This window comes from Pseudopodoces humilis, chromosome 17 (assembly GCF_049639895.1).
Source record: "Pseudopodoces humilis isolate 2021_Gansu_Grassland_sample_001 chromosome 17, ASM4963989v1, whole genome shotgun sequence".
Classification (NCBI taxonomy): Eukaryota; Metazoa; Chordata; class Aves; order Passeriformes; family Paridae; genus Pseudopodoces; species Pseudopodoces humilis.
In genome coordinates, this window is record NC_142216.1 from 17384221 (window position 1) to 17411871 (window position 27651).

Genomic DNA, 27651 nt, shown 5'->3' on the forward strand with positions numbered 1-27651 from the left:
ACCAGGTATTCCCAAAAGTGGCAAAAAATGGGGAATATGGGCTCTTTTGCCATTTACCCCATCTAACCCTGCCCTCTGGCAGTGGAAAGCCATTCCCTGTGTCCTGTCCCTCCATCCCTTGGGAATTACCTCTCCATGTTTCCTGCAGGCCCTGCAAGGCCACACTGAGCTCAGCCCAAAGCTTCTCCTCTGCAGGTGAACATTGCCAGCTGTGCCAGCCTTTCCTCCCAGCAGAGCTGCTCCATCCCTCTGCTCATCCTGGAGCCTCCTCTGGCCTGGCTCCAGCAGCTCCAGCTCCTCCCTGTGCTGGGCCCGGGGTGGGGCAGCTCTGCAGGTGGGGTCTCACCTGAGCACAGGGGCAGAATCTCCCTCCCCTGCTGCGGGACCAGCCCCGGGCTGGGGGTTCTGGGTGCTGGGGCAGGTCCAGCTTGGTGCACAACTGGGAAATAAGAAAGGGGTGTCCTGAAAGCTCTCCAGTGGTCAGCAGAGGCTTGGGGGTCTGGAGCACAGGGTGTCACCTCTGGCAGGAAGGGACAGTCAGCACTATGCAGCTCCTGCAGTGCAAAGGCTGCAGATAAAGGTCAGAACAATTCACCTCAGCCCTGCTCTGGTGCCTCGAGCTAAGGACAGCAAAGGGAATTGGGAGAGAACCCATGAGGTCCGAGACTGGTGGTGAAATGAAGCCAAGAAATGGAGCAGGACCTGTGTTCGTACTCGGGAAATGTCAATGTGATTTACGGTTCTGCTGAGGAGCACCATTCATTTTGGAATCCGTATATGACTTCTACCAGGCAAAAGTGGCTGGATTGCTTTAGATTTGCTTTGTTTTTACTGCTCTGCAGCACCACAGCACAGGAGGATTGTTAACTGAGATTTATTGGCTTGTTTTTGAGCACTTAATTGTTTTCTTACCCTGAGCTTGTTAAGAGCTGGATTTCTTGTGATTGTTCTCTGAGCATTTCCATATTATTTCAGCACATATATTGTACCACTTCAATTTTTTAAAAATACCTTATGTGTTATTGTTTCATTGTGCTCTCCAGCCACTTACAGAGAAGAAAAATCAGCCCATGATGAATTGAAGAGGCAGATTTTTCCTTTCCCCTGGAGCTTTCCCTTAATTCACATAGGCACCCTCACCTTCATAAAGCTGCTGGAACACAGCGGTTTCCAGGCTAATGGAGAGACCAGTTCCTAAGCCACAAAATTAAATAGGGAAGAAAGATGTTGACTATGAAAGAAATCCAAATAATGAATAGTACTTGAGGGGTTGTATGAGTACTTTGGTCACAACTCGCGGATTTCAGGAGGGCAGCGGCACAGGGACCTCTCCTCATCGAGCACAAGGTGGCAATGTTGGATCAGAGGAATAGCACAGCCTCGCACATCGGCGGCAGGGCCTTTTTACCAGAATCTTCTAACGAGCCTCACAGCCAGCGAGAGCCCAGTTTTGACTATTTTAGCGATGGTGACACCAGCGTCGTGCTGAGAAGAGGGGCCTTACGCCGCGCAGGTCTGTGTGCCCGTGAGCGTGCCCTGGGACAAAGAGAACAGTGCGGGGACCAGAGGATACTCTGGATCCCCCGGATATCCTGGACACCGTGGATACCTTGGATACCCCGGGCACGCCCCGCGGCGGCGCTGCCGCTCCCCGGAAGCGGCTGAGGGGAGCCGCGAACCCGCGGGCCCGGGCCCCGCACTCCTCCCGCCGAGGGGCGTGGGCGCCGCCGCGCCCCGCCCCCTGCGCCTTCCCATGCTGCCCCGCGGGAGCGCGGACAATGAGCGGGGCGCGGGCGGCGGGCTGGCGGCGCGCGGTGCAGCGGCGCTCTCGCGAGAGCAGGGTGAGCGGCCCCCACCTCTCGCGAGAGCCGTGCCGGCGGCGCCTCCTCCCCGTCCCCCTCCCACACCCCACATCCCTCACGGCGGGCGGGGCGGGCGGTCCCGGCCAGCGGCGGGAGCGGCGCGGGCCTACCGGCGATACCGGATCCGAGCGGGGCGACCGCCGCCGGGCACGTGAGCGGGCGGGCAGCGGGCGGGCGTGCTCTCGCGAGCGCGGCGAGCCGCGCGCGGGGCTCGCGCAGTCGCCTCAATTCCTCTCTCCCTCAGTCCCGCCGTCCGTCCGTCCCCTTCCCCCGCCGCTGGCGCCGCACCGAGCGGGAGGCGCCGCCTCCGCCGCCGCGCTCCGTTCCCGCCGGCCCGCAGGTAGGAGCGGCGCCGCGCCCCCCGGCCCACCGCCATCTCGGGGTCCGGCGGCGGCCGCCCCGCCGTGAGGGGTGGGGGGCGAGGCGGGAGCGCGCGGCGGGGGGGGGGCGGGCCGTCCACGCGCAGGCCCGGCCCGGCCGGTGCCGCGGCCCCCGGGGCGCCCCCGCCCGCCGCCAGCCGGAACTGCGGCCGCGCCGGGCCCGAACAAAGCCCCGGCCCTCCCCCCCCGCCGCCGCCCCCCGGGCCCGGGGGCTGCGGCCACCGCTCGGCTCCTCGGCGCTGTAGCCGGGAGCCAGCTCTGCCGCGGCCTCTCGTTGCCTGGAGCTCTCCCCTGCGCCCTGGCAGCGCTGCTGGCGCCAGCCGGGGCCTCGCAGGCGGCCTTGTTCCTCCCTCCTTCCTTAACTCTCTGAAAGCCGTTAAGTCTAAAACCGCTGGTTTTGATGCCCATCTGGCCTTAAGAATTAATGAATTAAGCAACAAGAATCCTGGCAGTTCAGGCAGCCGTTTGACCTCTCTTTCTACTCAGTTTCACTCTCATATAATTCAGGTTGTGCTTACAAATCAAGCTGCGGGGATGTTTTTTCTTCCTGTGGTGGATTGATAACGTTCCACTTCTTTAATGTGCATACTCTGTTTCCAGAGTCAGAGTAATGAGATACAGAGTTCACCTATTCTGAAAACAAGCAGAAGTTGAAAAGAACTTTCTGGGAGCCTGAAAAACTGCTTTGTTAAATGATAAATGAGCCATTTACGCTTTTGAAAGAAAGCTGAACCATCCCTCTGATTCCAAATGTGTGGCTGCTTTTCTTTCCATGGTGCAGACCTTTGGGAAAAAAGTATCTGATAGTGGTTCAAACTGCTGAACTATCTTTATTCTTTTTACTCAGCCTTGAATTCTTCAGTTTTTTTAACTGTAGGTGGTCCTGACTTCCTGGAGTCAGATAAGTAGGGAGCAGCTCTGGCCGAAAATGTAAGTTTCTTAAAACAGTCTGTAGTTTCCATGGGGAGGAGAAAAGGGTGCATCTTCTGAAGCTTCTTTACAGAGAATCTATTGATCCAGTGATTTAATCTTCTCATATTTTGAAACATGGTAATAGATTAGTTTTCAATGTGCTAAAATGGTGAATCGTGTTTATAACACGTGGTGGAACATACTAACATTTTTATTGTATTCCCAAGAAATTAGTGAACTTCTGTTTTGAATTTTATCAGAAAAATTTCCTAAAATGATTCATTACTGAATTCTGAGTGACGATACTGGCACTCAGGCCTTGAATGTGTTTGTGAAGTGATAAGCCAGTGTTTGTACTTCTACATTATGCACTTGGTGTTACATACACCCTGGAACTAAATGGTGGGAAGAGAAATTCTTAAATATGTCCTTAAAATGTGGATATCCACATTCCTAAAGATAAAAAACTGTAAATCAATTAAGAGGGGGGAAGAAGAGTCAGTGTTGGGGGTCCAGACTGAAGTTTCATAGAGCTGTTATAGCCACTTGGTTTATTCAGGAGTGCACTTAAATAAAAACACTCATTAATTTGGGGAGAAATTAGGAGAGGCTGTGTGCTGCCCTTTGCTGTGACTTGCTCATGTCTCTGCTGAGAGATTTGGTGAATACAAAGGTATTTTATAATGTAATATTCGACTGGCTTCTGGGCAGTTCAGTAAATCTGGGGGAGAAACTGTTGCAAGCAGAGCTGCAATTAAATTATTTCCATTCGGTTTGTTAATTTATGAGTGGTTTTTTTGTAGCCTCAGTTCTGCTTCCTTTCTTCATCAGCTCTCTGAATCAACAAGTCTTGAAAACAAAAGCAAATACTTCACCATATTTCTGAACTAATTTACTTTGTGAGTGTTTAAGTACCATATTGTGCAGTCATAATTTCAACAAAAGAGTTTTTATTTTGGGCACTGAACCAGTGAAACAGTTCCTTGATTTTTCTCTGCAGCTAGAATACTTCTTGCAACCTCAAGCAGGATTTCAGCTAGGAAAGAAGAGGATTTTATCCCAGCCCTGGAAATGCCTGGAGGCAGAGGGAAATTCAGTTCACCAGATCAGAACACAGAACTGTTCTGTGTGAAATTTTGGGTGGTTTTTTTGTTTTTTGTTGGGGTTTTTTTAATGGTAAAATTTGATCTGTGTTTGGATCACTTTCTGTATGATCTGTTTATCAAATTATTGTGATTTGTTCTGGGGTTGGTGTCAAAATTTTGATTTCTGAGGGGCTGTTGGTCCCCACACCTGCTGGGAATGAAGGGGGATTGTGTCCTTGCTGTACATGGGGACACAGTTGTGTTATCAGTTTCCCAGTGAAATCCCACAGCATTCCACAGAGACACTGGTTTTGGCAGAGCCCCTCTGTTAGTGGTTCCATGGGGCTTTTTGGAGCTGCAGGAATCTGGATGCATCGCTCTCGCTGGAGAGTGGGGGCTCTGAAGGTGACAGAGGGATCGAAAGCAGTAATAAGGAATGGCTGGAAGCCAGTCAAGTGTTTGTGGCGTAGTCACCACAGTGACAGCAGTTACCTGTTGTTTCTGGGTGTTACTTCTTTCCCTTTTCAAAAATACATGGGTTTTGCCTTCTTTCTCTATGATTCCTTGAATTTTTATTTTTTTTTTCCATTTCCCTTTCTGTAAAGGAATAAATGCACTTTTTTAATGCACGTCTTACAAAAGAGGGTTGGTTGAATATATTAAATTATATAATGAGCAGAAATAGGAAACCAGCCTCTTTTGTGTTTCTTTTTGCATTCAAATGTTGAAAACTCTCAAGTCCTTGATTAAACCAGTCATTTTAATTCCCCATTTGTAAATGTGCCTGCTCAGTTGTCACACTTCTCTATTCTGAGGAAATGCTCTGTTACAGTCACTTCAGCTCTCAGATTATTTTGTGTTCCTCTCATCAAGGAAGTCCCTGGGATGAAGCTAAACATAATCCTAAGAACTGAAACTCTTCCAGTTGTTGAGGCTGAAGCAGACTGGTTAATCTGTGCCCAGAAAAAGCGGGAGTCCTGTGTGCCAGGTGCTCCTGAAGTTTCTGAGGCCATGACCTTTGAGGTGGCTTGAATAAGAGGAGTGCTTTTCTTGCACATGAAACAGCAATATTAAATAACCACTATGAGTACTGGGAGCTGAAACGAGTGAGAATCTGCATTTCTCTAAGGCTGCCAGGCAATTCCTCCTTTGCCTTTGCAAAGACGGTGGTCTTTTCTGTATTGTCAAAAATTAATCCCTTGAATTTGAAATCCATTGTACTTGGTTATTCAGCAACTAGACAAGTTCTGCTTCTAATTTCCTTGTAAGTTCTTGGTTTTGCTACCATTAATTCTCAGAGCAGCATGGGGGGTTGCCTGTCCAAATTCTCCCTCTTCCCTCAATAACCCTTCCTGCCATGATGTGCTGGAGTCAGTTTTGCCAAGAAGCAGAAGAATTTTCCCATGGCAGTAGGGATTCCCACACGGAGTACTGTGTGTAAGGGAGGAGGAGGAAGACCTATAGATCTTTATCCAAAGAGCAGACTTCCAAAAACTTCTATGATACTTTTTTCCCAAGGGTGTACAGTCTGCAAAAGCATTGTGTTCTTATGAAATGAGAGTGTACTTTTCAGCTTGTAGATAATTTCATATTTTTACCCTAACTGAATTTGTTTGTTCTAATTCAATGTGTTTTGAAGTGAAAGTGAAACTGACTAGAAAGTGAAAATAGTTATTTTTCATTTTTAAGACTTTTTTCTGTAAATAGTGGAAGATGAATGGGTAAAAGATGAGTTATTCTAAGAACAAGATTAACATTAAAATTACAGTAACTGTGCACAGGTTAAAACCCCCTGAGAGTGGCAGAAGGAATAGGGAGCTGAGGACTTTTCAGCCTATTTGTGTTCCATAAAAGGTGACAAGCTGAGATTATTGTTTAGCATAATCAGTATATTCCAAGAATTCACTGAATTTAACTGTTCTCCGGTCAAACTTAACATTGGAGCAAGAGTTCTGTAAGCTTTATTGAAAAGATATGTTCAGTTTTACACTAAGAGGAAAACCTTCTGTAGTGTTTGAAAATCAGCCTCATTTTGGGCTCTGTTTGATAACAGTGTACTCTGTAGGATTCAAATTCCTTATTTTTGTTGTCTGCCTTTATAGAAAACTCTTTGCAACTTGTAGATACAAATTGTTTTCATTGTCCGCATTTGTCTGGAAATCTAATAACATTTTGACTTTCAACTTATTTTGAGATTGCTTGTTATTATATATTTTCAAATATATTTCTTAATATGGCCAAATTTCAGTCCTCAGATCTTTAAAAAAGGTGTATCTGAAAGTCTGTCTGTTCCCAGTGTAGCTGAAATTACATGGAGAACAATTAGCATAACACTTTCAATTAACTCATGTCGGCTCTCGAGGCAGCTCTGTTCAGTCCTACCCATCTTGTTGCTGTGACTCAGTTGATGGCACCCTCTCTCAAAAAGCTGGCCCTGCTCCATGGGAACCTGTCTCCATCAGATACTGGCATGGAATCATCAGCACAAGAGGTGCTGCTTTAGGATGACGTTAAACCTGACCCTGTGGAAGTTAAACATCCTTTGGTGTGAGGGTAGAGCTCTTCCCCCACCTCTTTCCCTTGGCTTAAAGGATGGGGTTGGTCAGGAGTGGAGTGCAGCAGCCATTGCAAGATGAGTGGTGTGATAAGTGGTGTTTTTTTGAGGATATTCAAACTTGTTAATTTAAGTACTCAAGTACCTAATTGGGTGTAGAGCATTTCCTCACTAGCATCAACTGCCAAGGTGTGCTCTGTCTTCACCATACACTTGTCTTACTGTCCCACTTCATGCTTTTCCATACGATTGTCCCTCTCTGTGTCTTTGTCTTGGTTTTTCTCCTATCTTTCCTATTTTTATTTCTCCCTTTGCCCCTTCCCTTGGTGTTTGCAGCTGCAGGAGCTGGGTGTGGTTCCGTAGAGCTCTGCTGTGGGGTCTCAGCATGGCACCATCAGGTGCTGCAGCCCTGGTCCCACCGGGCTGGGGTTTGTTCCCTGCTAATCTCTGCAGCAGCACACAATGAACTGCCAGCTGACAGCTGTGACAAGAGGATTAGGGAGCATTTGTTCAAATAAAGGGTGTTTTTGAAAAGTGGAGAACTTTCCTGATTTAGTGGAAACTTGAATAGTATGGGTCCTTGCACTAACAGCAGGACACAGCTGACCACAGGGGTATCTGTGGAATCGCTGCAGGGTCAGGCTCAGAAAACCCTCTGGAATACCTGATTTTATGAAGAACCCAGTAAGTTCAGCTTCAAACCCTTCTGAAAGTGTGTGAATGCGCTAGGAGGAAATTTAGGTGTAAAAATGGAGTGAGCAAGGATTAACTTGTAAAATTGTCATAAAAGTACTTTGAAGAATACGGAATGAATGTAAGATAAAAGCACAGAACCCAGTTGAACATTAGAGTTCCGCTGTGTTTGAACTCAAAAGAGTTGATTTTTACAAGATAGTTCTTCAGTGCTTCCTATTCAGGTGTCCTCCAGTGTCCCCCTTCTCTGGGACATCTCCCTTAGAATTCACCTGGTATGATCCCCCTGTGTTCTTGTGTTACTGTTTTCCTCTGAAGCTTTCTGCAATGTCTGTCTTCTGCCTCAGAACTTTCAAACTTATTTTCATCCCCATGTTTCTCAATCTCTTCTTCTTAACAAATGTCACACAGTTAAGCTTCCTTTAAGTGACTCCAGCAAATGCAAATCTTAAAAACCTAGCTGAAATGAGTTGAGATGCATTGATAGCAGAGTGTGTAGCAAATTGTATAAAGGAGTTACTTTACAAAGGTGGAGTTGTGTGACTTATGTGTATTTTGTGTATTTTTCAGGGAATCCATTATTTTTTTACATAAATGCATGATTCCATAAGATGCTGCTACTGAGAAAGAAAACCCAAGTGCTTTTCAGCTGTGTGCACTGTTGGAACAGTCTGTGGATTAGGCAGGCAGTGGGGAAAGAGACCTCTAACCTTGACCTTTTTCCTTCTGTTTCCAGTACAAGAGCCATTGCCTTCTGCAGAACTGGTCTCTTCAAGGAAAAGTCCTTGCTTTCATTTTGTCCTTTCCATTTCTCCCCAAACATACCTGTTCTCTTGGGAGCTGACTTCATTTGCAGCTGTGCAGTCTGTGCCTGTTTCTTTTCCAAGTGATCCTGTGTTTGATGTGCTCCTCAGTGGCAGTGCTGGAGAAGCAGAACTGCTCTGCCCGCACTGGAAAGCGCTTTGCAGCCTTGGGAACAGATCATTCCTTCTGGAATATTTGCACATGTGTTGAATTGCTTTAAACTTTGTGTATCTGTCCCAAGGCTGGAGGAGGATGGGGTAAAGTATTACAGTTATTTCTGCTCTGCCCTAAAAGAACATTTTATGAAATACGTTCCTTGCAGCGTGCTGTGGATATTGATAGACTATTTAGTTAAAATTTGGTGTAAACGCAGTTGAACCAAATATTTGAGTGCTGGGTTAGTATTTTGGTGGGACACTGAAGAGTCACCTCTCTCCTCTGAGCAGTGTTCTAGGACCTTTAACTCCCACAAGTGGTCACGGTGTCAGTGCCAGCCCCAGGCAGGCAGTGCCGCTGGGATGTGGTGCCATCTCCTGACTCACTGGGGTCTCTTCCTGCAGGAGCAGGGTTTTCCTTAGGTCTCCCATCCCAGCACTAAGCCTGACCTTGTTTACTTTGAGGTCTGAGAGTACAGGCTGGTGTCACAGCTGCCATGTAACAGAGTAAAGAATCCCTTCGGAAATGCTGTTAGCAGTGTAACTGCAATTGGAACAAGAGGTCTTGTTTACTTCCTGCAAAATGTAAAACTTGTTTTTCTTGTTCACATCTGTCTTCACATCAGTAATTGGAATTTTACTGCATAAAGATTAAATATTATGTTTGGTCTTAATTACAGATCTTATAGCAGAAACTTTTTGCCCAAACTTCAGTTACTTTTAACTTCCTTTCGTCCTGTTCTATGGTGGTACAGGTTTCATTTTCAAATATGTGTTATATGCCAAAGTCATCTTGGATTCTATGGGCCTAAGTTTTTTGTGTTCTTCTCACAGACACAGTACAGTAATGTAGGGTATGAACAAAGCCATTAACCAGAGATCAGAGCTTACATGTCAGTAAACTTTATAGATGCTTTCAGACATCGCAAACTTCTGAAATTCACTTTTCTTCAGTGTGAAAGTAGCTTTTTGTGGAAGAAGAGTAGTATGTATAGGAAACACTACTGTATTTTTATCTGCAATAATATATGTAGGTTCTGGGTACCTCTTGAATCTGTTATGTGATAAAAGCCTTGTAAGATTGAGATCTTTAATGTTTTTTTTAGATCAACATGATGCATAAGTTTAAAACTGCATCTGTTTAAAGGGATTTATGACTAAAACTGCTTGTTTTTCTACAGAATTGTCTGGTGTTTCTCAGCTTGAAGAAGATCTGCAGTCATTATTGATCCTCTTTCTTGGCGTTACCGTTTTTGAAGTGAAGTTTGCCTAGTTTTCTAGTGTGAGCTCTCTTTGCAGCCATCTTAAAAAAAAAACCACTAAACAAAAAGAATTTTTTTTAATCCATAAAGTAGACAAGCTCTAGTTCTACAATGTCCAAGTCATTCCAGCAGTCATCTCTGAGTAGGGATTCACAAGGTCATGGGCGTGACCTCTCTGCAGGAATAGGCCTTCTTGCTGCTGCTACCCAGTCTTTAAATATGCCAGCATCTCTTGGAAGGATGAACCAGGGTACTGCACGCCTTGCTAGCTTAATGAATCTTGGAATGAGTTCTTCATTGAACCAACAAGGATCTCATAGTGCACTGTCTTCTGGTAGTACCTCTTCCCATAATTTGCAGTCTATATTTAACATTGGAAGTAGAGGTCCGCTCCCTTTGTCTTCTCAGCACCGTGGAGATGCAGACCAGGCCACAAACATTTTGGCCAGCTTTGGTCTGTCTGCTAGAGACTTAGATGAACTGAGTCGCTATCCCGAGGACAAGATCACTCCTGAAAACTTGCCTCAGATCCTTCTACAACTTAAAAGGAGGAGAGCTGAAGAAGGTTATGGTAGAGATGGCAGATCATCCACACGGGAACCACCATACAGAGTACCTAGGGATGATTGGGAAGAAAAAAGGCATTTTAGAAGAGATAGCTTTGATGATCGTGGTCCTAGTCTCAACCCAGTGGTTGACTATGACCATGGAAGTCGTTCTCAAGAATCTGGTTATTATGACAGAATGGATTATGAAGATGACAGATTGAGAGATGGAGAAAGGTGTAGGGATGAATCTTTTTATGGTGAGACTTCGCATAACTATCATAAATTTGACAGTGAGTATGACAGAATGGGTCGTGGTCCTGGTCCCGAGAGATCTCTCTTTGAGAAAAAGAGAGGTGCTCCTCCAAATAGCAATATTGAAGACTTCCATGGATTCTTACCGAAGGGTTATCCCCATCTGTGCTCTATATGTGATATGCCAGTTCATTCTAATAAGGTGAGTTATGCACCAGATACTTCTATTTTCCTTTACGTTGTAGTATCTGTTCTGTTTTTACCTATTTCTTTAATTATTTCTATGGCCTGGTTGCTTTTGAAATGATCTGAAAGTTGGTTTGAGAGTGAAAAAGGCACTTGGTTTATTTGCAAGGTAATTGTTGACAAACATTGTAAACCAGGGCTTTACATTAATGTATTTTATTTGCCCAGATTGCTTAACTTCAAGTCAAACAGCTATCATCTACTGGGATATCTTGTTTATATTTTACATCTACATATTCTCTTAACCACAAACATCTGGCATTCAAGCAGTTTTGGGGTGGGTTTTGGTATTTTTTTTGTTGGTTTGGGGTTTTTTTGCAGTGTTTCTACTGTGCCATTCCGGAAGCTAGTTTCAGCTCTCCTCCACATCTGTCTTGATTGCTGATTTATATGTAGTTAAGATGCATTCTTGCACAGTTCTGCTTTTTCCCTGTCCAGAGGGAAAGAGTTAATGTAGAGCCCTGGAACTTATTTGCAAAAGTAAAAACCACATTTTAGATTAGCTCATTCTTGCCTTTTTAATTTCACTTTAACACTCTATCTCATACTATGGCTGAAATTTGTCGTCATTTTTCTCCTTTTTTCACAACTTTCTTAGAACACTTCAGACTCACTTTTTATTGTCACATGTTGCATCTATCCCTGTAGACTCTCCGAGCAATCAGTCTGCTGTTGCAGTATCCTGCTCTGTGTTCCTAGTAGTGTTCTTTACTTGGCTCACGAGTAGAGTGGATCTTCGGGTGTGTTCGGTGATGCTGAGACTTCCCTCTTAGTTATCCACGCCTAGTGCAGCTCTGCAAAGGGAGCAGGTTACTCAACATGATTCAGATGGTGTTTTCAGAGCCTTCTCACTTTCACCTTTTCCAATGTACTCATCTTGCTGATTTCCAGTATACTAGGCAATTTAATTGGCTAATTGGCTAATACAGTGCCCCTCTTGTCACAATTAGTGGCTAATTAGCTTGAAGGCCTTCAATTGAAAACGTAATACGTGCTGTTACTGTAAAATTGATACGATGTGGAATTGCTGTTACTAACCATTTCTTTACAGTTACCTCTCAAAAAGTGCTGTTCTGTACATCTGATCTTTTTGAAACAAAATTATTCTGTCCCTGCAAGGAAAGGCTCAAACCACTTCTAGAGCACACACTGTATGGCTCCACCTGATCTGACAGTTTACGAACTTGTGTTGCTTTAATTACTTTTTATATAAAATACAGTAATCCAGGTTTCTTGTCTCCTGTATTTGACATTTATTTTCACTAAAGTTTTAAGTGTTAACAGTTTAGCTGCCATGCTCAGGTCTGTAAAAGGACTTCATTTGGTTAGATTGAAAGCATTAACTTCTGAGGCCCTTGAAGATGGCAACCAGTAATCCTGTAAGTAGGGGTCTTTTTAGCTCTTTATTTTAAAGGCTCGTGGCTCTTAGTGTGCTTTGGAGTGCAGATCTAATGAAAGGATATCCACATGGAAATACCTTTCCAGGTATGAGAAATACCAAATTCTTTTAACAGCATAACCTGAGTGGCTGACTTCTTCTGTAACATGTAACACTTTTTTTTTTTTTTAGGAATATACTTTGACTTTAAAACTGATAGTACACAATAAAACATTTGTGATTGGATCATCTGGTTCTTATGACCCAAGTTGGGGCTTCATTTCTGATTTCAGAAATCATGTCACCACAAGAATTTTTCTCTCTCTCTCCTTCTTTCCTCTGCTTTGCATACCCAACCATTACAGAATTCCTTATTTTGTATCTCCCACAAAATCAAATCAAGTATAACAACTTTTAAAGTTATCTGATTTGAACCAAAATTTATGGAAAGCAGAAAGGGAATGCTTTTCATAGCTGGGACTATGTAAATTTACTACTGTAGTAACAAAATCTCATTTTCCCCACCTCCAAATAAAAATATCAGAGATTTTTAAAAGTGTTTGATCAAGCCATGTATATTTTAAGTGCAAGCAGGGTGTTAAACATCCTTAGTTTGACTTAAATTGGCAGATTAATCTTCTGGTGTTTTTTTAGTTTTAGTGATGTTCTTAATTGCTTCTTTAATTTGATGTGTGTATATTTTAAGACCAAGTTTATTTTCTGTCTGTGAAGTAAATTGTGCCCCAGTTACTTCAGGCATTTTGTCAATCCTGATCCCTTTATCAGGAAATGAGCTGTTAGACGTGGAGGGATTGTTTTCCTGCTGGAGACAAAGGCTGATGCAACCCAAGCAGATGAATTTGGAGGTGAAACACTTGAACGTGGTACATCTCAGAGGGAGAACCTGGCTGTGGCCCTGGGAGAGGGCTGGCTAAAATTAGGTGCTTGAGTGTGGCCTCATTTTCTGAGGAACATTGTGTCCTCTGGCTTGCATCAGCTGAGCCAAAGGGGAATCTGGGTTTTCAGAAACTCACTTCAGATTTTCTCTCCCTTAACTTGGGACCTTTGTGTTAATGAGTTCCTGTAAATACAAATAACCTGGTGCCCCAAAACCCTGGGGAAGGGACGTTTCCAAATGGGTGCAGGCAGCAAAGGGAATCCAGATTAAGAATTGTGTAATAAAAAGTTAATGTATATGATCTACCATTGTTCCCTGGGGAGAGAAGAAAAATATGAAGTTAAAATCACATTACCCTTTTTTGCCAATCTAAAAACATTTCAGTGAGAATTAAATCTCAAAAATTTGCTGTAGTTTGCAGATAACTTCTACATCAGTTTTGTGGTGAGGCAGATTTCAAAGCATGTTATGTCTGGTGGAACCAGCCACTGATGTTTTACTCACTGTGCCCCCAAAATTTAGAGAGGTTTGGGGTTTAAAGGACTACTTTCTAGAGTGCAATGTTAACAGTTGTTAGCAAGTGTTGAACTGAAGAAACTTCATATTGAATGGTTCATAGATTTTTTTTTTGGTGGGTATTTTTCATCCTAATTGCCAGCCTATTTATAGTTGCCGGTTACATCTTGTGCAGTTAACAAGAAAAAATGGTGCTCTCATTTTACATCTTGAATAAAGGATGACTTCCATCTTGCTCCATGTCAGGAGCATCATGGAATAATATTGTAGTACTTTAAGAGAGACTTTAAATCCAGATTTTTCTTCTTTGTAGGAAGTGCAGCATAGGCATTTAACATAAGGAAACATTACAGTGAGCCTTGGGAATGTCTCATTGTATCCAGGATAGCTATAGTGTGGCAAAGACCAAAAATCTGGAAAGGTGAGGGATTAGGCAAAAATCGCTTGTGGGTGCTGAGCAGAAACAGAGTTGTAGGAAGAGGCACATAAAGCAGTTGCCAGTGCACATTGTGTTCATAGTTGAAAATGTGACTGATAAGAAAAAAACATTCAGTTGGAGAAAACCTTCAGCCCCAAGGTTCTTGGCTCTCCCCCATTTTCCTCCCTGAGGAGCAGCAGAGTGAAGGTCAGGCTGGGGCTCCTAGGTGTGCAGCAGGGGAACTCCAGAGCTTCTGTCACTTAACTGTGAATAAAGCACAGACTTGTGCTCTTACTTGTAAGAACATAAAGATACAGAGATCAGGCACTAAAATAAGTAACTCCCTTTGTAGTTAAAACAGTCTGCAGACAAAAAGTAGAAATCCCTCATTATTTTCTAGTGCTAAAACCAGAACCAGGAGTTTTACCTGGATGATTTGGTTCAATTTCATTATATTTCCTTTGTACCATCTTGATTTAGATCTTTTTCCTTTATTATTCCCCTCAAGTGGTCATATATTTTATATTTCATCTGTAAACCTGTAGTTTGTCCTAGCTATGCACTTAGATTTCTTTTAGTCTTTCCTTTCTGAATTCCGTGCAATATCTTGGCCTCTTTATGGTTATCAAAATTGGAGTGTTTACTTCATATTAATCTGTAGAAGTCTGAGGAATGAAGCAGAGTAGAGGAAATTCTGAAATGCCTGAAGACAAACAGTCAGCCTTCAGTTCCGAAGGCTGCTGTGGCCCTCTGTGCCTGGGCTGGAGTTTTCCAGGGAGCTTTGCACTCTGAGGCAGGAGCAGCCCCGTTCCCATCCTTTTCAGCCAGGTTAGCAGGGAGGAGGTAGGTCCAGTGTCAGTGTCTCCTCAAAGCACCACAAACAGATTCCATTCTCTATGGATCTGCAAAGCTGCAGCTTAGCAGAGAAGACACTGCGCTGTAGGCCGTGCCTTTGTGGGAAGGACTCCCATGAGTGGCTGCTAATTGTGCCTTGTTTACTTTGCTGCAGGAGTGGAACCATCACATCAATGGAGCGACTCACAGCCGCCGCTGTCAGCTGCTGCTCGAAATGTATGAACTGGAAGTACAGTAACTGGGGAGGAGGGCTCAGCACCAGCCTGGGACAGCACTCAGGCACAGCCTGGCCTTCTTGAGTGTCCTGTGCAGGGCCAGGAGTTGGACTCGATGATCTTGTGGGTCCCTTCTAGCTCAAGATGTTCCCTGATTCTAAATAACTCTTGCACAAAGTAGGTTTAGAAAACATACTGTGCCTTGTAGGGAATAAAAACAATTTGGAGCATCTTCAAGACAAAAAGGGACCCTGGTTCATAGCTTTGGAATCCTGCTGAAGTATGTGTAACAGCTGGAACTTAGCAGTTGAGAATCTGTTGTAATTGTACTTACTGATTCCAGCTTTTACATTTTTGTTGTAAAACCAGCAGTTGTGCAGACAGAGTAGGGAGTTTGTCCTGAAGAGCAGCATTTCTGTCAGTGCTGCTCATGGCTCGGGCAGTGTTGCCTGTGCTGCAGCTGTGTTACACCTCCAGGTATCGCTGCTTGTGGTACACAACTAGAGGAGATTGCATTCTTCTTATATTTTCTTTTAATTTTGTTTCTTTTAAGATACCCAGAATGGAATCCTGACAGTGATTCAGGACATGGAATGTAAGTAGTAATTAATTTTGAAGTATTTATAATTGTTAATTTGAAGCAGAGGATGTTCCTAACATTTTATGTGAAACCTTCGGTTCAGATGGGTTCCTCCCTTTGTTTTCCAGCTGAAGGAGAGCAGTAAAAGTACCTTGAGTTGTCTGCATAGATCTGCAGAAATTAGGGTGGTTTGTGAATGAAAGCTTCACAGTTTCTTAATTTAAAATGACAGTGTGTTTTCCCCTCTTTCTAGGGGTGATCCCTTTATGTTACAGCAATCTACAAACCCTGCACCAGGAATTCTGGGACCACCACCACCTCCATTCCACCTTGGAGGACCTCCTGTTGGACCCAGAGGTAACCTCAACAGGCAGCTGCCTTCATCAGGCTTAATTCCTTCCTAGGTTTTTTTGATTTATTTTTGGGTTTTGTTTTTTTTTTAAAATCTTGTTTTAATTTGTTACCAGTATTTTAAAGCAACAAAGGAAAATGCTTTTCTCAGCACTAGAACTAAAATACTTCAGCCAAGGAGGGACTAAAGACTGGTGCTGAGTTCCCACACTTCACCTTTCTGCCAGCTGCCAACTCCCTATGGCTGGTGATTTTAAACTGAGATTTATCTGCATGTGTTTTGCACTTGGATTTTTTTTTCCTGTGTAGGTTTTTGTCTTTTGAGTAGCTACATGTCCAGTAAGAATTCAGTGTCCTAAGTGTTTTTCCCCCCTATTTTCAAGTGAATTTGAGAAATAAATTGGAAGAGCAAGTGAGAGGTGGGAAGATGGATGATGCAACCCTTTTCCTCTCAGGAAAGGAGACTAAGAATCAGATTCTTGCTTGATGATCTTTATTTCCTACCTTTTAGATAGTTGAAATTACTAAAAGAGCAAAACTAATTAATTTATCTGGATATCCTGAGAGAGTACAAGTGTTTTAGATACTTATTAGATGATAGATGCATTCATACTCAATTACATTAGAATAACACCATTAGTTTTTCAGAATATCTCAGATTTAACTATAGGCCAAACTATTTGAAGGGGGTTTTGTTTGTGTTTGGTTTTTTGCTTTTTGTTTTGGTTTTTTTTTTATGGGTATTGTCATTGAATTGGTAATCTTTTAGAACCTAAACCCTCAATTGTAGAAAGAGTGTCTTAGATAAAGAAATCTCACATCCATTGTGTACAGAGATATTTTCCTCAGGCAAATCTTATCTAAAACAGGAGGGTTTTTTTTCCCATAGCCTGTACTTACTCTCTACTGCTCCTGAACAGCAATAAATGCAGCTCTTTCTCTAATACCAGAGTGAAAAGAAGGAGCAAGAATGAGGACCCCAAGTTACAAGAGCTCTGAAATAAATAAAAAACCTTTTTACAGTACAATGAAATAATTACATTTTAGAACTTGATCTCAGTCTGGTATTACAAGTGACATACCTTTAAGAACTCATGATGACACATGTTAATCCCAGTCTTGCAGGCTGAGCTAAGCTTGTTCATTCTTTTAATTTCTTAAAGGAGCTGGAAATGGAAATATGCAAGGACCCAGGCACATGCAGAAGGGCAGAGTGGTTAGTATTGAAATTCTTGGTTTTTTTAACTCATGTTTTTGTTGTATAATTTTTCTGTGCTTTCTTAAGGTGTGGGGTTTGTTTTTAATGAATTGTCTTTAGAAGTGAGATTTTAGAATTTTTGTGAAAATACTGAAACTTTGACATGAGATTGAGTACTCTACAAAATATTTATTCCAAAACTGTACAGAACTCCTTTAGACATTCTCTTTATGATGAAGCTGTGGGATGTGAACTTAAGGAAAGGCAGCTTTGGCATGGCAGGCATCTTGCTCTGGAAATCACTAGAAATTCTGAGCCTTTTCTGGATGCATCTTGTTTTGGTCACTAGTGAAAATAGATATTTTTTTTTAAATGGAAACAGTTCCACCAGTAGAGAAGAGCCTTGGCAGATTTCAGCTTTGCTGGTACACAGGTTTTTCATGCTGTGTGCACGTGCTTTGTCTTCAACAGGAAACAAGCAGAGTTGTGCACATCATGGATTTCCAGAGGGGAAAGAACCTGAGATATCAGCTGCTTCAGCTGGTTGAACCCTTTGGGATAATCACGAATCACCTGATTCTAAACAAAATCAACGAGGTAAAGCTGGGTCCTTGGGCACTGCTGTGGGGGCTGGCTGGTGTCACTTAATATTGAAAAATCCTCCTGTTTGGTTGTTCATTGCTTTCTCAACAACGCCACATTCTGCTCTTGTTTTAAAACTATCTGAGAACTTACTTGGTCTTAGTTTGTACTATGGAGTGTGTCTTATTTTGAAGTGTGAAAAAAAGAAGTGGAAAAAGCAGGAAGTAATTGAATATTTTGAATCCAAATCTAGGTGGAATGTAAACAAACAAAATAGTTCTGCTTGTGCACCTAAATAAAGTGTCTGAAATTTGTGCCAAGTTCTGCAGGTCAGTTCATGTTGTAACCAAAAAGCAGTTTTCATTTCTGATACAGTTATTTTCAAAAGGAAGCATGGAAGAGCTTGAAAATTTAAAATGAAATTAGATTCCTGAAAGAGCAGCACTTGATTTGATTTTGTGTGATTTCAGGCATTTATTGAAATGTCAACCACTGAAGATGCCCAGGCTGCAGTGGAATATTATTCAACAACACCTGCCCTGGTGTTTGGTAAACCAGTCAGAGTCCACTTGTCACAGAAATACAAGAGAATAAAGGTAAAACACTTCTGCTTTTTTTAGCATTGCCTTATTTTAATCTGGGGCAGTCAGTGTCATGAGGCTGCTGCATTTAAGTTATTCTTAATTTCTGTACTTTTCAGTGCATCAAATTAACCTAGGGACAGTCACCCATGCATACTTTATAGATAGGTCATAAAAAATGTCTTTCCCTTTTAATCTTAGAAACCTGAGGGTAAACCTGACCAAAAGACTGAGCCACCAAAACCAGAACTTGGTCGTGTGATCCACCTGAGCAACTTGCCCCACTCAGGCTACTCTGACAATGCCGTGCTCAAACTGGCTGAGCCCTACGGGAAGATCAAGAACTACATCCTCATGAGAATGAAAAGCCAGGTGACTGCAGGGGAAGCCCCTGGGGGAGGGTTTGAAGAGGGTTGAATTGTGAAATTACCTTCAGATGGGGCATGTGTGGACTTCGTGCTCTGGTGTCAGTTTGGAAATGACCCAGGGTCTGTCTAGGTAGGGGTTTGCTTTGGGACTTCCTGGGAAATGTCCCTGGAATATGAGCTGCTTTAAAAACAGGGGAAAAAAGGTCCTTTAGCATGGAGCCTTAATTATTTGATAATGCAGATTTTGTGGAGCCTTGGGAATGTATTTTAAGAGCTGAAGAAACATTACCTATGAAACATAAGTATATTCCATTGTTACATGTTTCTTTTATTTACCCTTTATTTTTCATTCTTTAAAATTAAACAAAAGCAGTCCTGCTGTACTTTTCAGCTTGGAAAATAAAGGTTTGAAGTCAGACCATTGCATGTGTACAGTGAAATGCTTTGGATGTGCATAGATATGATTTCTATAAATATACAGGAGTTTAAACTATTTAGCTCTAATTTTTTTTAAACTTTACTGTCCCAGTTCATTGCTCCCTTGAGTAAAATAGGAGGTTCCACTGCTTTTTCAAAGAGATGGGTGCCTGAATCCCCTAATGCCACACTTGAGAAATGAAAAAATATTAGACTATTGTGTGACCCCCTAGGAAGTCCTCCCTGACCTTATTTCACTGGAAAAAAGAAAATCCCTTTGCTAAGTCGGCTGCTGAAGCAGCTTTCAGTTTTTTGGCAAGGATACTCCAACCCAGATGTGTTTGTTTAAAGCTCATTCAGCAGCCTTAGTGTGCCATAGGTTTGTTCCTAAGAGGATCTCCTCACAAAGCTGGAGGAGCAGCAGTTGCTGCCTTTCTGCTTCAGGCTTCTCTTAAAAACAAAAAATAAAATACTGAGGTAGTCTCCCAGCTCCCCTGAAATTCCTAGGAACATGAGCACTAAATAGAATTTCATTGTCCTGATGATTTTTTATTTAAATCATATTTTACTTTATGGTGACTTTTTGTCAGATTATTTAAATGCCTGTTTAATTTCAGAACTATCTCTGAGACAGATGTTCTGAATTGAAAAGCTAGGGTTTGTAGAGCACTTGGGTAAATGTTAAAGTGATTGGTGAGGATGGATGTTGAACCTCATAATTTAGTTTCAGTATTTGGAAATGCTGTGTTTTAAGTTAAATAACTTTTCCAGAAAAGTATTGTGTGTTTCAGTCTTTTTTAACGTGTGTTTTAATCTTTTCAGGCCTTCATTGAGATGGAGACCAGAGAAGATGCTTTGGCCATGGTTGAGCATTGTGCCAACAAAGCACTTTGGTTCCAAGGCAGATGTGTGAAAGTAGATTTATCTGAAAAATACAAGAAACTGGTGTTAAGGGTAAGGAGTGTTTTTTCACTTTTTTAATTGTAGTTGAAGATGTAAAGGGAAGTCGTTGATAGCCATTGTGTATTGAAAATTCAGTGTAGCATGTAAAAAAAAAGAACGGTGGCTTTAATATTTTTGGCTCCTCTAGTGCAGTTACTTGCCATGAGTGTGGTGTTATAAGGACAAGTTAAAGGATATTCCTTTCAGATTAAACAAAACCCAAACAGTTACTATAATTCAGATTTTAAAGTAAATGATGTAGATTTTAATTAAAATCACTCCATTTAGAACATTCTCTAATGTGGGATCCTTTTTTTTTCCTTCCTCTTTGAAAATGAAGGTTTGTGAAAATTTAAAATACATCAGAACTGCACCCCTGCCTGTGCAGCTCATATAAAGGTTGACTGAAGGGTTTTTTTTGCATAACACCAGGGTAATATTAATGCAATTATAGGTGTTTCTTCATCAGACTGGGACAGTAAGTAGAAAACTGAGATGAGCTCAGCTGGTCAGAGTATGGTGCTGATAATGCCAAGGTTGTGGGTTAAACCCTTTCGGGCCATTCACTGAAGAGCTGGACTTGATGATCTCATGGGTCCCTTCCAACTTAGAATATTCTGTGATAATAATAAAGTTCTGTGATAATAAAAGCAGGAAAAATCTGAACTGTCAGGCTGTCTCCTAGAAACATCAGCTTTGTTGTGGAGCATGAAGAAATCTTATTGTTGCACATGGTAGTGCAGCAGAACGAGCACTTAGTGGCAATTTGAATAGATTTCCTTGCTACTGCCTACAAGTGACATTTCCTGATCAGTAATTCATAAACAGGTGAAACTGTGGGAGTCTGCTAAAGGTTTTCCACTAATGACAGGGAGAAAAGTACTGCAGCTTAGGACTGATCTGTGCCAGTGCCTGCAGTACATGCTGTTGGTTCATAAACAAACCAGGAATTTTATGTGAATTTTCTGGAGCAGGGTATCCCATTTGTTTTGTATTGAATAATTACTGTGAATAAAGGCAGGGGAGTTCTAGGTTAGTCAGATCCTGTCTGACATGAAATAAAGGTTTAGTGGTCAGTTGGTGGGTGGCATGGGCAGAGTTCCTGGGGGTTAAAGTAGCTGGAAGCACTTGGCTGGATTGGATTCTGGTCTGAATTAATGCTGCAGCAGTTGTGTAGGTCATAGTCTGCTGTGACTCACAGATTTTTTAAATTTTATTTTAGATTCCGAACAAAGGAGTTGAACTGCTGAAAAAGGATAAAACCAGGTAATTTCCTATTGTTAAAGCATGATGTTGTTTAAAGTAAATATGGAGATACCTTATTCAGAGTATAGAAACAATACAAAAGAGGTCAGGCAAGCTTTGAGATCAAATGGTTGGTAGTTGTGCCCAGAGATGAACTGTTTTGCATATGCTACCCACCCTTTTCCTCTAATGATGGAGATTTCACAGCCTCTTCAGGCTCCTCAGGAAATCCTTTGCAGTCCCTAATTAGCCTTGCCTTCCTGCAATTTAAACCCACAAGCAGTTGTCCTGTCCTGTAAGATTCTCCTTGGAGCCGCCTTTTCTATGTGTGAAGAATGATGTCCTTAAGGGTTTCCCTCACCTTTCCATTTTCTGAACTGAAGCACAGTAGTTTCCAGGCTTGTCTAAGAAATATGATCTTTTTCTTCAGTAATTTGTGGGCTCTCTCCAGGTTTACAAGCAGCAATGTTCTTTGTTCTTTACAGAAAGAGAACATATTCCCCAGACAGCAAAGATTCTCCCAGTGATAAGAAATCCAAAACAGAGCCTGCTCAGAAACCTGAAAGTGGCAATGCAGAAGAAAAAGTGAAAGAGGAGAAACAGGAGGATGCTGCTGAGCCTTCAGGTGCCAAAAGTGGGGAACAGGCAGAGCAAGATGAGCCCAGTTTACTCCTGGAGTCTGAAGATGAGCTGCTGGTGGATGAGGAGGAGGCAGCAGCACTGTTAGAAAGCGGCAGCTCAGCAGGAGAGGATGCAGATGTTGCCAATTTAGCCGATGTGGCTACTGAGGAAAAAAAGGATACACCTGATGATGCAACTGTAAAAACTGAGGGAAATGTTGCAGCCACTCCAGCAGCCAAGAAAAAGCTTAAAAAGGTAATTCACCCAGTGAGGTGCTGAGTGGGGGAAGCCCAGTCTAAGTTAGGTAGCACACCATGTACGTTCTGTTGCAGCCCTTCCTCTGTGGGTCTTTTAAACATCTGTCTGGAGAGAAACAGGTGTTAAAGCTCCTGTGAAGAAAACAAGATCTCACTGGATGTAACTTGCACATGGATGCAGTTATAAATCCCTGGTTCTGTTTTGATAGAAGCCTTTAACTTGTGGCCTTTTACCCTTGTTCCTTGCTGGGGATTTGCTTGCTTTTCTCTTCACTCTTTTTTTGATGAATACTTAGCCAGGAGCTGTGTTCTCCTCAGCAGTTTCTCAGAGAATTGTCAGTAGTTACTCTTGAGCCCAGAAATTATGTTCCAAAAATAATGTACTGGGGCCTTGAGGCTGATCTTGGCTTGGCCAGAACTGGATGTACAGCTACACCTTACACTGAGAGGAAAGTAGAACTATCTGGAGTGAGCCAGGGCCCCTTTCCTACTGAAGAAGGGAAAGAATTGGTTTCTAAGGTGTTTCCAGTCACAGGCTACTTGCTGAGAATTCCCTTTTTCTCACCGCATTACCCCACAATTGAGGGTTTTACGTCCTACCTGCTTTGTTAATCATACTCAGTTCTGTGGAGCAGCATGCAAAGTTTTAGTATTTTGTTGACTTGGAATGTTGTTGTGCAAGAAAGGCATGTTCCTAAATAATGAATGAGATGTTCATGGATCTCAGTTTTGGGGGATCCTTGTCAGGAACCTGGTTAGTGGTGCTGAGATGGATACTAGCCAGGCAAATGGCATTTCCCACGTTTCATTGTGTTCCTTATTAGTATGTGGGCATTGGCTGTGATAAACTGCTTCAGACCCAAACTTCTTTCCTTGAAGACCCACATTCAGAAACCTAATGCTGCCTCAGTCCTACTCACAGTTGCTGTTAAACATGTGGAGCAGTGATATTTCCATATCAGCAGGAGCATTTCCAAAAATTCAGCATTTAGACAGTCCTCTTCTAATGAAAACTTAATTTTCAGAGGCCTTGACAGTTTGGGTGGTGGGTTTGGGTTGGCTTTTGTTTGTGTTCTAGTGGTTGTTTTAATGTAGATGCTCTAAGCTTTCTACAGGTTGAAAAGAGCTTCTAATTTTTTTTTTAATGAACTTTCATACCATTAGTGGGGACAGAATAGTTCTGGTAAGGTTTTAGCTTCTCTTGAGGGCACAAATTCAAGGATCTTACGGGACTTTCAAATAGAAACAAAAATGTGCACTCGAAAATTACTTTCACTTAAGGTACTCAAGTTAAAAGAACTTTGAGCTTGAGAATTTAAGTGGTTTTGGCTCTGTTCTGAAGTTGAAATCACATTGATAAGGTGAAACAGTGGCCACTCCTGATGAAAAAAAAAAATCATTATGAAAGGGAATCCTTGATTCTGAGGCAGCGTGGTACAAAAAGGGCTGGTTAAACCTTGAGTGAGAGTTTGAGTGAGCGAGGCAGCGCTCGTAGGAGGAGTTGGGAGCAGCTGTTGCTGTGTGAAGCTCAGAGGGTTTGAGGGGAGCCCTCAGGCTGAGCTGACAGAGCCCCGTTCTCCCCGCAGCGCTACGTGGGCGGCTTCCCGCGCAGCATGGAGGGCTTTGTCACCCTGGACGAGGTGGGCGACGAGGAGGACTCTGACCACCAGAAACTCCGCAAGTCGGGGCTGGCAGCCAAGGCTGCGGGCAAGAACGAGGACAGCCTGGCAGAGATCAAGGTGGACAAGATTGAGGAGCCAGAGCAGGAGAGTGAAACGTTAGAAAATGGAACGAAAAGCGAAGAGAACGCCAAGGCTGAAAATGTTGAAGCTTCTGATTCTACGACAGCACAGGATACTGAGAAAAACACCCAGGAAAACACAGACCCCCAGGGCGAGCAGGAAACAAAGAGTGTCCAGGAGAAAGCTCTTGTCCCAGATGAGTTTAGGATTGGGCCGTACCAGCCAAACGTTCCTGTTGGTAAGGCTGTTTCCATTTCTTCTCCAGAATGTCTCTGTGCGTCGCAGTAGCATTTCTCATTTCATCTGACTTTTATTTTTGGCAATACATTGTCCCATAGCCTTTCATTTTAGGGCTTCCCCCTCCTCCCCCTTCTTCACTCCTGCCCTAAACTGAGTATTTTCTTCCTTTTTTCCTTATTTTCATAACGTTTTTCATAACCCTTTCCTTAGGCAGAAATTGAAAAAGGTATCTTTTAGCAACACAAATTCAATTTCTAGCACAAAGCACAATACTGGTAATAGTTCAGAGTCATATTAAATGCTCCAAAACTCATCACAAAATCTTGTGAGTTCTTGAAGGAACTAATAAAATGAACCCTTAATCTGAAAGGTTGATTTTTAAATTTTAAAAAAAAACCAACAACAAAACAAGAAAACCAACCGAAAAAAAAATGCCTGCACTTATTTAGTTACTACTAGGCCCCTGCTTGACTAAACTAAAACAGAGACTTTTAAAGATAAAGCAGCTTTTAATGTAAAGTGAATTATGGTTTTAAGATTTAGCTGAAATGACATATGACATTAAAAGAAATGATGTAGAGTAGATCTCTTAGTTTATTTTGTGGTGTTTACTCCTCTAGGTGTGAATTATGTGGTACCCAAAACAGGGTTTTATTGCAAATTGTGTTCCCTGTTCTACACAAATGAAGATGTTGCAAAAAAGACCCATTGCAGCAGCCTTCCTCATTATCAAAAGTTGAAGGTAAGGCAAAAACTTGTTCATTTTAAATGGCTTGATTCTTTCTGGGGAATAGAGCTCAACGAGACCGGACTGAGAATAAAAATACCTTTCAGGCAGTGGAAATTGGCTTACTCTATAACTTTTAACTCTAGGTAGACCTCTCCAAAACTTCATCTTGTGAAAATAATATGCAGGATACACAGTTTAAAGAGGGGCTCCAGCATTTTTTTTTATCTTGTAAATTTGGATTAAAGAGGGAATTCCAACTGGAATAAAGCCAGGCTTAGAAGTAGAAATGCAGAGTAAATACAGATGGCCCAGATCCCTTCCAGTTGTTACTTTGAGAGTGTTTTCAACCAGTCAACAAAGCTTAAGATGAAGTTTTTTATATGTTTAAAAACCCAAAAACCTTTGCAACTTCTGATTTTGTGAGCACTTTTTCCATTTTTGAACTGGATGAGGTATCACATGATTGCATGGCATGAGTGATAATGCTGCTGCTGTAACCTCATACTGTGAGCTGCAAACATCACCTCCAGGAAAGGGCAATCCCAAAGGAATTCTGATAGTCCTGCAGTGTCACATTCATGCAGTTCAGGGCAATTGATCCCTGAGCTGAAAGCAAAACCCAGGGGCTCCACAGAGAAGGAGAATGTGGCACCTCATAATTCAAACATTTGCCTTCTTGCAGTAACAGGGAACCCCTAAATAAACAGAGGCCCCAGGAAGGCAAGATGGCACCAAAATTGTCACCAAACAACACTGTGAAGGAGTAGATCAGGAAAATCAGTTCCCATGCAGCATCTTTTAGGAAGAAAATCCACCTCATCCATCACCATAGCGTTTTTTTTCTTTTTTCTTTTTTTTTTTTTCTTTTCCATTGAGGTACCTGCTTATGGGACACTAAAGCCTTGATGTCAAAAGGGAAGGAGGGGAATAATGCCAATTTGTGAGCTTTATTACGTGAATGAAACATGATTTGCTTTGCTTTTTCCATGGCATAAATGAACAGTGAGCTGCTTGAGGGTGATTGTGTGACAGTGGTGGGATTTGGGACTGGGGAGGGAAGGGGGGGAATGCAGCTTCTGTGTCGCAGTGGCACTTGTGGAGCTGGGAGTTTCCTTTGCTTGGAGAGCAGGAAAAATGAAATAGGTGAATTGATGTTGCTACCAAATATCATCAAAGTGGTACCAAATTCCTCAAACTTCAAGAAGTTAACCCTCCTCCAGGGAGGGGAGCTATTGTGTCCCTGCCTCTGTAGAGGGCAGATTCTACCCAGGTAAGTGGCACAATCATGTCACAAGCCCATGACAACATGGGAAGGAATTCCCTTGGCTTGCACTCCAGAGCAGGGAGAAGTGCCAGCCTTGTTAGTTACGACCTTTGCAATTGCAGTTAATGCTCACAGATTTTAAACTTGGAAATTGGATTTATGTTTCTGTTCTTTATGTTGTGCCTGTGAGAAACTCTTTAAATATATCCTCAATGTAACTGCTTTCTTTCAACAGAAAATTCTGGATAAAATGGCAGAAGACTACAGGCAAAAGAAAGAAGGTTAAAAAGAAGGAAGGATGTGTAAGGAAAACATGGCTTTCTTTTTAATGTTGATCTTTTTTAAAAGCAGTACAAGTAGTAGGTGGAAATACTGTATTCTTTTTTGTTTTAGTGAGATACAGTAGGCATTATAGGTCTGTTCATGTGTTAAATGTTGTAGCAAAAAGCATATGCAGTTAAGTTAATGACAACAATTTGTTCTTAATGTGAGAATGGCAACAACTTTCCATTTTGACACTTCAAGCTATTACAGAAAAAAAAAATCTTGCACCCTTGTGGAAAGCTCATCTATGAAAAAACTGTGTTTAAATGAAATTTATTTCTTTCAAGCTTCAGAATTTGTCTTTTAATTCCATTCTGAATAAAAAAAGAAAAGTAATACTGTATTTTTATTTTATCTAGAACATTCCGTATTTTGGTCTGAGCCTAGCAGCTATTTAATTTTGAGTGTAAGGCTGTCATTGCATTTCACTTTGAACAAGTCTTTAAATGTAAGTTGCATTTTTAAATGTTGAATTGCAGTTTCTTTTAATGTCACTGCTGTTACCTATAGCAAATAGGAAAATTAGTGATTAGTCAGCTTTACAACTTTGTGATTTTTTTTTCCTAAGCTCTTGCTAGACTTTCCTATTCAGCTATTCCATGTATTTTTAGTGAGAAGTAAATGCCCATTCTCTGACCAGTATTATTTCCTTGAGCTCTTCCTGCTTTTACTTGAATCTCGTCGCTGTCGTACATCTCTGGTATCTCAAAAGCAGCATTGGAGTCCTGAAAGGGACAGAGGTATCTTTATATTCGTCACATGGAAGTTTTCATACCTGCATTTTAACACCATTTTTTTGTTAAAACCTTGTTTTGTCAAGACTCTTTAGAACTGTGCTCTTAATGTACCTGCACATGTGAGATGTGAACAGGATTTGCATGTGTAACCTGTGTTTATCTGTAGGTTTTGTTATTTACTGCTTATTTGTGACTTCAGGTTACTAAAGTGATTCCCAATAAACAAAGCTAGACCACAGTGATTTGTTATAGATGTTTGGCATGTTAACCAGTGTGTCTGCTGAACTCTTTATCCTGTGTCACGTCGCCACAGCAACACTCCAGCTCTCTTTTTAAAATGTGCATGTTTTTAACACCTGTGCTTCAGCAGCTTCCTGCATAACTCTTCTTTCTCTTCCCTAAACCCTCTTGCATTTCCAAACAAATTAAAATATCACAC

General features: G+C 42.1%; 1 protein-coding gene across 3 annotated transcripts; it reads left to right on the top strand.

Annotated features, from left to right (window-relative positions):
- The first annotated feature begins 1733 nt into the window (after positions 1-1733).
- MATR3 (matrin 3) lies at positions 1734-27450 on the top strand. Of its 3 annotated transcripts, none has more exons than XM_005532667.2 (15): positions 1734-1841; positions 9627-10709; positions 14973-15034; positions 15587-15628; positions 15867-15970; positions 17128-17180; positions 17634-17759; positions 18215-18340; positions 18527-18697; positions 19933-20064; positions 21275-21318; positions 21783-22173; positions 23762-24155; positions 24778-24899; positions 26387-27450. In XM_005532667.2, exons 2-15 carry the CDS (start codon positions 9819-9821, stop codon positions 26435-26437), a joined length of 2709 nt encoding a protein of 902 aa, XP_005532724.1. In that variant the 5' UTR covers positions 1734-1841; positions 9627-9818; the 3' UTR covers positions 26438-27450. The 3 variants fall into 3 exon arrangements, with proteins under 3 accessions (XP_005532724.1, XP_087919540.1, XP_005532725.1); XM_005532668.3 differs by lacking the exon at positions 1734-1841 and adding an exon at positions 2034-2202; XM_088063414.1 differs by lacking the exon at positions 9627-10709 and having other exon boundaries at positions 1750-1841.
- Positions 27451-27651: the final 201 nt, after the last annotated feature.

Bases quoted from the DNA above. Each gene is read 5' to 3' on its own strand.
- MATR3 (XM_005532667.2), top strand. From the start codon at position 9,819: ATGTCCAAGTCATTCCAGCAGTCATCTCTGAGTAGGGATTCACAAGGT. The intron at 10,710-14,972 runs GTGAGTTATGCA...ACTTTGCTGCAG, and splicing joins TGCCAGTTCATTCTAATAAG to GAGTGGAACCATCACATCAA. The intron at 24,900-26,386 runs GTAAGGCAAAAA...TTCTTTCAACAG, and splicing joins CTCATTATCAAAAGTTGAAG to AAAATTCTGGATAAAATGGC.